At 41.9% G+C, this 12273-nt stretch overlaps 1 protein-coding gene across 1 annotated transcript in view; it reads left to right on the top strand.

The window, feature by feature from the left end:
• The window catches only part of PRDM6 (PR/SET domain 6), a 109374-nt gene extending 97316 nt beyond the window's left edge, over positions 1 to 12058 (top strand). Inside the window, exons 6-7 of the mRNA XM_052644221.1 lie at positions 4725 to 4901; positions 11944 to 12058. Of these exons, the coding sequence (XP_052500181.1) occupies positions 4725 to 4901; positions 11944 to 12058 (292 nt within the window). The remainder of the gene's footprint in view (positions 1 to 4724; positions 4902 to 11943) is intronic.
• Positions 12059 to 12273: the final 215 nt, after the last annotated feature.

Here is a 12273-nt window from a genome sequence, read left to right as displayed (position 1 = left end):
TTAAAGCGTCCTTGTTTATATAATTGTATGCTAAAGTACCAGAGGGGAAGATAACTCTAGAAAGAGCTGTTTGATGGGAGGAACCTGAAGATAATCCATCACCATAATAGTTGCTTTGGAATGCATCAGTGTTTCTGTTCCATTGTTTCCCCTTCCTCTACGTGTGAAGGTTATCTTCTCTCTAGCTTTCCATGTTCTCCGAGTGTCTTGGCTCTGTACTTCTGCCAGTCTCCTGAAATCTTTTTCTCCTTACATAGAGCTTAGTTCTTTTCTCACTCAGTACAGCCTGCAGTGACCTCAATGGCGCCCTGTTTGAAGTCTCTGGGGATGGGTTCTTGGGCTTGACTGACGGGGAGCAAGGAGGAAACATGGGCCCAGCTGAACAGCTTTTGTCCTGGAGGCTTTCATGCCATGAAAGAAAAATCAAGGAAGGATTAATAATATTTTAAACCAAACCACACTTAATTTTGTTAAATGTTTCATCCTTTTCCTATGTGTACACCAAACCAATTACAGACGCAGAGTAAATGAATTGCACATTTTACTCGTCATCTTTGGCAGAGGAGCCACCAGTTGCAGAGAATGCCAGGGGATGCACAAAACCGTCCTTCTGCTTTCTTTCTACTTAGAAATTTACCGGCATTGATACATGCTAACTAAACCGACCCAGGCTTTGTCTGTTTTTTTTTAGATATTTCATTGTTGAGGACAGAGCACCTCCTAGTTTTTCTTGAAACTTGATGTTTCTGTGTTGGAACAAGCCACACAAGGTTATTTAAATTAATCCAAGTTAAGTAAAATAGTATTTTGGTTTCTTAGTCTCCCTAGCCATATTTCCAGTGTTCAGTGACTGTGTGTGTCTAGTGGTTCCCCTGTTGGATAGTGTAGATACAGAACGTTTCCATCGTGGGACAGCACTGCTAGGTATCTCAAGTAGTGTTTAAAAAAAAAACAAAAAAACAGCCAAAAGCTTTTTCTGGTCACTAGATGTTATCACTCTGTGAGGAATGCGCGTTGCATTTGTTTGGAGAAAAATAAAATGATATATGTGTATGACAACTTGGAGAGAATCAAAGTGCTTTAGAAAGGAGAGTCTCATTTAGTTGCCCAGTGACCTGCAGTCCTGCAAGGAGTGAAGCTGAACACAGCACACAACGATGCCAGACTTCCTGTGCTGCTTCTGCATCAAAGGGATGCAGAATTTGAGAACTGAAATTGATCGTATCCAAGAGTTTGATAAATTAAGACTTACTTTTTTGTTGCTGTTGATAGTTTCATTTTTTTCACTTTTAAAAAATTCTTTTATTATTTGTAGAACTTTTCAAACCCCACCCTCTATTTTATGAGTCTTTTTTAAAAAAGTACAATTTTTAAAGGTTACTTTCCATTTATAGTTACAACACAATATTGAGTGTATTCCCCTTGTGCAATACATCCTTAACGCTATCTTACACCCAAGAGTTTGCATCTCCCACTCTTCCATCCCTGTACTGCCCCTTTAACCAGACCCTTGACAAGTTAATGGGAATGTTAGTCATCAGAATAAAAAGCTGAGAAACGGCAAGTGATTCTGTGCCCTCAAAGCCGTTTAGATGTAAACAGAGAGGTGAGGAGTCAGGGTGTGCTAATAAAAACATACATACAGAGACTTGAATCCTGAGTCAGTTGTTTCGAAAAAAGTTGTGACATCTGAGATTCTGTCGTAGCCATGATGTTTTCTGAGCCCTGCTCTTGGGCATGAAGATTTCATTCTGTCTTAAATGGATTCCTGTGTGCTTAGGTCAACACTGGGATGCAGTCAATGTTAAATTTACTTTTTGATCATTTCCTTTTATTCATTCTTGAGAAATATTGAAAATCCAGAGAAAGAAGGATCTTGTCTGTATTTCCTAAGGGCTCACTTTCCATATATTTCGAGGCTGAGAGAGAGGCTCTGTTATTATAATGGCAAATAGAGTACACATTTTGGTACTGAATTCTACATAAAATAAGTATCTGCAAAGGTGAATGTGACAATATGGTCTAAAATCTTACTCTTCAGGGTACCAGAATTAAAGGGATATCACTTTGTTTTTTGGGATCAGCTAAAGTAAAGTTTGTTCCTGTATTTCAGTTCTAGATTTTCTTGTTGCTTGGAAGTCTCAACGGTTTACCAAGTTACTTTAAATAGTCTATATTTTAATTAGTGGGACTAGAGACAGAACTGTGGAAGACTGGCTACAAGGCGCTGGCTGGTACAGGCAGTGGAGGGTGGAGGTTGATGGTTGATGCTGTCTCCCGTGAGGCTGTGTCTTGGCGAGATCCTTAGGTGGCACATGTTTGTTGATTATCTAAAAGCAGGAGCAGAACAGGATGGGATGTGAGAGGGCAGCTAGTTCAGTCCATCCTGCTCACCAGAGCGATGAGGAGACAGGGAAGTTGGGTGACTTGTCAAGTCCCACAGCTGATTAGGTTCAGAAGCTGAAGCAGGACTCATCTCCATTTCCCTCATTTGAGGCCATTCCGTTCATTTAGCTGAATTGTGCAGAATTTTAAAAGCTGTGCCATAGGTCACGGGATACCTAGCAAACCTCTCTCAGGCTAGTACTGGACAAGGTGATGTTTTAGAATCCAGTTTGCCTTTCATTGTTGTTACCTTGATATAAGAATTCAGCAAAAACCCCTCTGTGGTCACTTCTTCTCTTTGGTGTGTAAATCTTTGCCACCTTGATTATTAGCATAAGAAGGCTGGAATGACTTCTGACTACGGGAGATAAATCACTCCAACTTTTGACAGCAGAATTAGAAAAAAAGAAGAAAAGATTAATTGGTTTTATTTAGTGGCTTATTTTTTATTGTGATAGCTATTAAAAATAGATAACCAGAGGCTAATAAATGTTAATGGTCCTTCACTATTAGAAAAATCAATTGTCAGTGGATATAGCATATATTAATACATTATTTTGTTTGTGATCTTCAGTAACATTAAAAAAATTCACCCCAAGAGAATGATTTCTGGAGGACCCCTCTAAGGTTAATGGTTACTACAAAGAATAGATTTGGCAAAAGGACATTCTCATCTACATATAATTTTAATGACTTCAAAGCTTTGTTTTATCATTGTAGTAAAATGCACGTGCAATTTGTCAAGTTTGATAAACTCCTTTCCAAGGACTCTTATATATTTCTTTGAAACTTGTTTGAAAGCAGATAGATTTCTAAATGTAAGTAATTAAAATTGTATAGTATTGAGTTATTGACCAATGCTGGACTATTAATCAAGCTAAAAAATTCTACAATCAGTGCTCAGTGTGCTGAAGCCTGGTAAAATAATAGTATTTGTGTTCAGTGAGGCAAGTAGCCACAATTAAGCACTTCACTTGACAAATGAGAGGGTACACTTTATTTTGCACTTAATTGAATTGTTGTACATGCTCGGTCGCCGTTGTCTCCTGGCCCTACATTTTGGTTTCTAGTCATTGAAACGTATGCATTTGCTGAAGGTAGAGCAATTAAGTCTGTTTTAGTCACTGGCTTTCTAAACACAGCCAGAAACGTTTGAGCCACAAGCCAGGGCTTCCTGAGCTCTCTTGATATCACTCATGACAGATTATTAATTTTCTTAACAAAACTTTTGATAAACAAATTAGAGCCCTGTCAAGGAATGATATGAAATAGTCTCGAATAGGGAAAACTCCCCAGGTTTTATATCACTCACCTGATTCTGCTTAAGTAAGCAGAAGAACTTCTGTAGAGAAGACAGAATTTTAATCTATTTTATGAAAACCAAAAATTGATTTCCTTCTCAGGAGCTGAAAAGAACGTGCTCCGATAATCTTGCTAATTATCAGGTATTTGTCACAACTTCCTTCCATTTGCTTTTGCATCCCAGTCTTCCTCCTGCAAACATAGTGATATCCTGTCATTTCTGGGCTGCTATAAATCATCGCTTGCTACCAGATTAAACTGGGGAGCTGAAGTTTCAGAAGAAGACCCAGTGGATAAATATAAGTCAGGGTTGGGGGTGGGGAGAGAGTAAATTGAAGTCAGGATGTCTTTTTCAAAGAAGCAAATCTGAGTGCATGACCATGTTGATCTGTGCGCTACCAGATAGCCGCACGTTGGGGATGTGCTGTAGACAGAGCCCAGGACCACCTAGTATCTTTTAAAACACATATGCAGCTTGCCAACTTGCCTGCCTGTTTGCCTGGGACTTAGAATAAAGTCCAATCACTCTTGAGTGACCTTGGCATCAAGAGCTTATTTCCTTTGAGGACAGTTTATCCTCTATTTTCTGAACTGACAGAGATAATAATAACTGCTTTCCCTGAGGATTATCGTAAAGATTAAACCAGATAATTGATTTTAATGCACTTTGTAAGGTTTAAGTGCCACAGAATTATGAGAGACAATTACATATTTTCTCTTATACCATTCTCCTTCATCAAGTCTGTACTCTCAAAGCTCTGATATTTGCCTGGGGGTGGGGATCAAAATAGGAAATAGAAGTTGTGGAAATGGTGCAGTTAATATTGGAAAGGAATATTCGTGGGGTATTGAATGTGTCTCATCAGCTTTGTGAATTTTGTTTCTGTGGCAACAAGTATAGTAATGAGAACCCAGTGGCCCCAGCTCTATGCTTTGTTACAAAAACTGAATGTTACCAAAACATTTTGGCCCTAGCCTCGTGATGCTAACTTCTACTGTAGAATATAATGACCAGGTAGTGTCTTCATTTGTTGCAGACCTTACCAATGCGGCCACTGCTCCCAGTCCTTTTCCCAGCCTTCAGAACTGAGGAACCACGTGGTCACTCACTCCAGTGACCGGCCTTTCAAATGCGGCTACTGTGGTCGTGCCTTTGCTGGGGCCACTACTCTCAACAACCACATCCGAACCCACACTGGAGAAAAGCCCTTCAAGTAAGTAGTGGCTCGTGCTGCCTCCTTCCTTTCTCCTCACCTTTCCTGAGAGCCGGCAGACAAGGTGGGCAGCAGTGCCCAGCTCAGCCAGCTGCTGGAGAAGGCTGGGTGCAAAGTCAACGTCCAGATTGCAGAATTACCTGCTTGTGTAGCAGCTGATGCTGGGAAAATGAATTCAGAATATTTATACACTGAGCCTGGCTTGAGCTGTGCAGCCTTGAACGTGAGACATTCTTTGTGATCCGTTTTCTCATAAGTAAAATCAGGAAGTAGGAATGAGTAATTTAGAGATTCTTTCTAGTTTCTCAGGGTCTGTGCCTCTGGAATTTGAACTGGGAGCCTCGCAGAGTGCCATCTGTGGCCATCTGCAAGGTGGCCATAGTTGAGAACAGCTGAATAACTGTCTCTTGGGAAATTTGAACCCTTTAAAATTCTGATGAATGATTTCCTCCTCTTTTATATGTAAGCAGGTTTGAATCTATTACAGCAGCCAACTGGTAGCTTTTCAATGTGCCCTTTTGGATTTCAGACTTACCGTGGAAATGAAAGAAAGAAAAACAAAACCAAACACAGGACATGTTTGAGTTCTTGAGGATTCAAGGAATGTGGAAAGAGGTAGACAAGGGCTTTGGCCAAGGCAAGGGCACCTGAGCAAGAAACGATGTTTCTAGATATAGCACAATCATGAAAACAGCAGACGTCTGAATCCTATAAGATGGCCTTTTCATTCTCTCACTCATTCATTCATGTATGTGTGTGTTCATTCATGCAGCAAATATTTATTGAGCACCTTCTTTTGTACTAGGCACACTGCTAGGCATAAGAGATAAAAAGGTGAATGAGACTCAGCCCCCTAATCTTTGAAGATTCATAGTTTTAGGGGAAGCCCAATTAATATGCAAGTATTACCACATAGGGTGGAAGGCGCAAAATTGCAAAACAGCAAGGCATGTGTATACAGTGTTTCAGGTAGCATGGAAGTGGAGTAATTGATGCTCTCTGGAGGAGATGAGGTTTAAGATATGTTTTGAATGCTGAGTAGGAGTTTTCCAGACATACAAGGGAAGAAGGCTTTCTGGAAGCCCATGTGGGATATGGAAAGGCTTGGGAGTGTGAACCAGCTTGTGTGAACAATTGGTCATCTCAGAACAGGTTTTACTGTCTGTGTGATAGGCTCTTCTTTGTTCAGCCCTCTTATATCTCTCTTTGCTCATTTGCCATGATGACTTTACTTGATTAAGAAAGAGCATGAAAAGGGCATGGATGTATAGTCTGTTTACCTTCTGTTCAGTTCAGTTGAGTCACTCAGTTGTGTCTGACTCTTTGTGACCCCATGGACTGCAGAAAGCCAGGCTTCCCTGTCTTTCACTATCTCCTGGAGTTTCCTCAAACTCATGTTCATTGAATCAGTGATGCCATCCAACCATCTCATCCTCTATCATCCTCTGTCGTCCCCTTTTCCTCTTGCCTTCAGTCTTTCCCAGCATCAGGGTCTTTTCCAGTGAGTCAGCTCTTTGCATCAGATGGTGAAAGTATTGGGGCTTCAGCATCAGTCCTTCCAGTGAATATTCAGGGTTGATTTCCTTTAGGATTGACTGGTTTGATCTCCTTGCTTCTATAGGATAAGATCAAGTAAGAAAGGAAATGATTCAGGCAGTAGGAGGCGAATCCCCTTGCTGGTCTCAGGCGAGGAGTCTCCGCAGAGTCTCAGTCCCCATGCTTTTCCCTCCGGACCTGTCGGGTGGAGCATGCGGTTGCCATGGTGCTCAGCCGGAGGCGGGGCTTGGCTCACAGTGGCAGAGTCCTGCTGGTCTGCATCCTGCATGCCTCAGTGTCTGCAGCTGAGGGAAAGGTCATAAACACTCATCTTCACCCACTTCCTCACCAACTAGTAACCTTTATTCATTATTCTTAACTATTTTCCATTGTGGTTTAATTTACGATATTAATAATTGCAAGTTTTCATTTTTGTCTGTGTTGTGGGTGGAGCTTGTTTGTTGCATAAGACGTCTGGTGAGGGGACTGGATGAGGTCTAAAAATCCAGCCTGCACCACACCAGGCAGGCCGTGTCCTCTGGGGCTGCCATAGCCCCGAGCAGCCCCTTTCTTTCTAGTCCACTGTGAGGACCAAGTGGGTTAGCACAGCCCTGGAATTCCCTAGGGCAGATGTCTGTGTCCTGCACAGTGGGCTTTGTCATTGCCCCAGGTCCCCAGGGGCTTCACAATCTCTGGCTTCACCACTGCTCTGGATGTGGGAGATGCCAGTGGCATACTCCCTGTGCCTGTGAGCAAGAGAGCTCTTCAAAAGCAGAGATGCGAGAGGGCCAAGGATCCTCGTGGCCCCTTATAACAGAGAAGGCAGCCAGACAGAGGCAGTGCCAGGCATCAGATTGATTTTTATCTTGTTGCTGTGTAAATAGATTTTAGTAATTAATTGAAGAGGCTTCGGGGTCAGAATGGGAAATAGATTTCTGTTAATGTTAAGGTGTTACTTAAGTGTAACCTCGTTGACTCCACTCAATTTTTTTCCTCTAACATCCCGTTTTTGTCATGTTTCCGATAAAGGTGCCATTTTAACTTAATTTTAATTCATCAGATTAGTAGTTCCAGGACTTTAGTATTTGTGTGTGTTTTTTTTTTCTCAAAGTATTCTTAGGGACCGTAACCTAATTTCACCTGGAAAAACAAAGAGACGTGAGAGTTGGTTGGATTAGATTCTTCGTGCATGGTTTAGTTTCTCCTGCTTCTTCTTGTATTAAGATAGCCACATGCTGCGGGGTTTTAAAAAATTTATCAAATATATGTTGCCAGGGGAGACCTGAGTGAACACTTACTTTGTAAGTGCAAGATATAAACGTCTTCTAGGAAATGGAGACTTAAATCCTTCAGTGTATACAACCGGATCATTCAGGATTGAACTATCCCAGGGGAATTTTGGGAATCTTCCAATCATAGCTCATGGATATCCATCCCATGGACATTTGTAAATATTTTGAAGATATCCTTTTACAAGCCTATAAAACAAACATTCAAAAAAAAATTTGTTGCAGATTAGTCAGTAAAATGGGTTTTGCCACAATAGTTAATTTTACTACTTCAACTAATGGGTATTGACTTAAACAATTTTGCAAAGAAGGAAAAGAATCTTGTAAAGAAGCACAACCCTAAACTGTACACTTTGGGCAGCTTCCAAATAGATGCCCCAAAGGATTCAGTCCCCAAACTGTCCCACCCACCCCAGGGCCTGGGAGGCCTTTGCAAGATTCTCGGGGGGCCAGGCCCCAGCAGGGGAAAGCCCTTTATAGCTTCTAAAATCTTCCGCTGAAAAGTGGTTTTTCAAGACAGATCAAGATTGGTGCCGTATAAGCAGTCCGGAGAAGATCTGGTATTGAGAAGAGAGTTTCATTCCAGGCTTTGTCTCATGGTGTGACTGGCTGAAATCCCAATGAAAAACTCCCTCTCCCCCCTACCCCCATGCTCTAGGTAGACCTTGAGCTTGTCAACAGCTAACCTGGGCTGTGGACTCCGAATGTGTGAGGTGAAGGAGATCATAGGAAAAGCACATTTCAAAGGATCATATACTTTCAGTTTGTACTGTGAGACTGGAAGTTGTGGAGAACAAGGGACGAACATAAGACTTCATTTCATCTCACAGCAATTGCCAAGCGCTTTATCAAAAAGAGGAGGGAAGGAAGGAAGTTGTCAGTCTCAAACTTACTCTTTACAGTAAGATCTCCTTCTCCTTCTCTGTTATTAAACATAAACTCTCAAGATTTCAGGGAGGCTGCTCTGCCTGGAATCCATGTGAGCTGCTTGATGCCTGGCTTCTGGGCCTGGGAAGACCAGGAGTTTCCATAGAATTTCTTTTCCTCCTCATCGTTAGAAGCAGGGGAAATGCTCATCACTACATTTTTGCCTTAAGACAGTTTGACTTAGTATAGAAGATAATCAAAGGATATTCCAAAAAGCATCTTATATTTTAACAAGATCTAGGCAAAATCAAAGCAAATCAAAAAAGCACATCAGTAAATATGCATAATATGCAATCAGTGTGCATTGCATCCTAAGTATGAGGCAATCTGATTTAATTCAGGAAGTATTCAGCGACAGGCCATAGAGGACCAGAGAGAAAGCTTCCTGCATGTTTTCTGTGTGACAGGACTTGACATCATTTTACACTTCTGTCAGTTTCAGATGGCAATTGTTAAGCTCCCTCTGAACCTATAAGCCAGTCAGCTATCATGCTAAGTAAAGAATGATCTCAAATCTAAAAGGAGCTCAAGTGTTATATAAGATGCCCACATTGGTGCAAAGCTGGGGACTTGCTCTCTGCTGAAATATTTGGACAACTTTCTCTTCGCTGTTCCTGCGACATTGCCTTCAAGGCTGTGACATCAGCACCGTGAGGAGGACCCTGTGCCCGAGCAGGTCTTTTGCTCCTGGATCATTACCCATGTCTTTCCTTCTTTCTTTTTTTTTTTTTCCTGCTGAGTAGCATGAAATCCAAGCTTGAAGGTTCCCTTGCCCAGGCACTTGTCTGGGATTGTAATTCAGGATTAGTTCAATCCCAGTCCAGCTGAAGTCCAGCTCTGACCTGCCAGAATCTAAGTATTTACTTTGAGTCTGTCCTTCTGATGAGTTCTGTTGTCTATGAAAATGATTTGTGAAGCGATTTGTTTCTAAAATTAAAGATGATGAACATAAAACCAAGGCTCTTTATTAAAAATGGTTTTCTATCAAGCTTCCTTTACTTCCTTAATTATATAAATGGTATTCTTATAATTACCAACACACATAAGTATTAATTCTGATAGCCTACTTTTTTCCAGAAGGGGAAATTCCTAGGTAAAGGATCTAAGTTAAGGTAACTGTCTACATATCTGCATATATTTTCACTCACACTTGGTGAGCAGATGGCCCTAGAGAAGATTTTTCAGTGATGATCTCAGGAGCCTTATAGATTTAGTAACTCTCCCGACTATGACAACAACAAATGGTTCCATGAGTGTAAATATCTGGGAGGCATTTAGGCAAACACATGAGAAAAGTGTCAACCCACCTCATACTGTCTGATGCTTATATATAGACATGCACCCTTGCCATATATGAAGCACTACGCTTCCCACTTCTGAACTGTTTATATTCTGATACACAAGATCAGAGGTACGAAAGCACAACCTACGTGACTGGTCATTCCTTATAATTGTTCCAACTCTTCAGCTCTCTTTGAAATTGGTTCTAAATCTTAAAAATTTTTAAAAAGAAGAAATATAATAATTTGAAAGTTTATCAGGCAGTGAAAGGTAGTATATTTTGACACACCAATCCAGTAACTAATCAGTTTTCTAATAAACAATCAGCAGCTCGCTGGCATGTCATCAGCACTTCAGGAGCTCTGGAGAGGGGATAAGCTGCCCATGGACGTTAATGAATACACCAAAAATCATTAGCTGATCAATACTTCTGAGTTATTTTCATTGAGCTGATAGGTCTGATACATTAAAGCTGACATTATACATTTGTCAAGATCACAGTGCAGTTTTTAACAGTGGAACAGGCTGCTAAGAATATTCTCTGAAAGACAATCAAAGAAACACAACTTCCTCATCCTGACACATCCAGCTGGCACAGGAGCCCTGAAAAATCCAAGTGTGATGGTCAAGCTCCAGCCTCCCAACGTTAAAAAAAATAGGTGGGACTCCCTAATATGGATAGAGGTGCTTTATTTTTATAGGTAATTGTCTTCCTAGCAAAGCACTTTGTGTACTTTACTCAAAAGGAAAATGAGAGACCCTCCGACTGGATAATGGGGCTCACAGCATATGAGACGCAATGTGGACTTTCTGCTGAGGGCTCCCCTCAGCCCCACCAGTGTAAGAACCTGAGACCAGAATTGCCTCATTTAAAAGAAGACACGTGTCTGCAGCTCTCCTCAGTATCTTTTCCCTCAAAGGTTTGAGGAGAGGACATTAGGGGGAGAGCCAAGGTGGCTGCTGTGCCCTAGTGGGTGCTTGACCAATGCTCCAGGTAGCCCAGACCAGCAGCCTGAGGGACAGGGAAGCCACTGTCTGTGCAGAGCTTGCTTCTGCAGTGCATGCATGTGCACGCATGTGTATACACACACAATCATCGGTAACCAGCCAGGAACAACCACCGCCATAGAAAAACCAGAGGACACCATTGGGTGCGTGTGTGTGTGTGTGTTCTGAAGATTGTGTAGCCATCAAGCTAGTTGGTATGTGTTGCATGGAAGATGTGTTAGGCCCAAGGTCTCTAGATTAGCTATTTTATTTTTTAAGTTAAGGAGGCAAGATATTCTTGAAACATGATGCCAATTTTGTCCTTAATGGACACACCGACTCTTAAGTATGGCCCGCATGTACATTCTTTCTGCTGTGTCTGGTAGAGAGGTGAACCTGAAACACACAAACATTGATTGATTTTGAGTTTTTCCCATCCCTCTGCAAACATTTTTAACCCTAACTTTGGTTGAGGTGCAATACTCTAGCTTTGGCTCGAAAGCGGCCATTCATACCCACCTCCCACACTCACCACAGACTAATGCATTGCTTCCTCCAGTTTCCAGATTCAGGGCTGATGGCTCTCTGGCCGCTGTGTTGAGGGGAGTAGAATTCCCGATTTCAAATTAGCAGCAGGTGAAATTCTATTTGTCATCCATTTCTCTTTGGGGTTACGGAGCAGAAAACTGCAGACAAGCTGCTGCTTTGATGGCTCACTCCTAAAAATCTCTTTTTGTTCTTTATCTATTTGAACTGACAGTGATCAGAGCTGCAGCAGGACAGGGCCCTCTGGAGAAATCACCTTCCCCCTGCCTATTGACAGATCCCTCTGTTCTGCATCAGCCGGGCTTTGTCCCATCACAGGCGTCCGGGCCTTGGAAGGAGCCACCAATTAAACCTCTTGAGCCGGTAAAATCTGAAGCCACTTTGGAGTGTCTGTTCTGATTAGGCAGGATGAGAGGAAGCCCATCACCCTGCAGGCCCCGCTCCCTGGTCTCAATTTTCTCTCTTGCCTCCTCCAGGTGTGAGAGGTGTGAGAGGAGCTTCACGCAGGCCACCCAGCTGAGCCGACACCAGCGGATGCCCAATGAGTGCAAGCCAATAACCGAGAGCCCAGAATCAATCGAAGTGGATTAACTGATTGACTGGTTGGAATTAAACTGCAAGGAAAGTCATGATTAAATGTCACGGACACTTAAGCAAAACCAAAGATTTCCTCGAAGCAACTTTCAATCAGTCCCAGAAAACCAAAAGCAGTAATAAAATAAGTAAGATGTTAAGAGATATTGATCCTGGCGTGGAAGTCAGACCAGGAGAGAGATTATTTATTTATGACTAGGGATGAGACTCAT

The sequence above is a fragment of the Budorcas taxicolor genome, chromosome 7 (genome assembly GCF_023091745.1).
Source record: "Budorcas taxicolor isolate Tak-1 chromosome 7, Takin1.1, whole genome shotgun sequence".
Taxonomy (NCBI): Eukaryota; Metazoa; Chordata; class Mammalia; order Artiodactyla; family Bovidae; genus Budorcas; species Budorcas taxicolor.
Note: the sequence above shows the minus strand (reverse complement) of the source record. Positions and strands in the feature narration are given on the sequence as shown.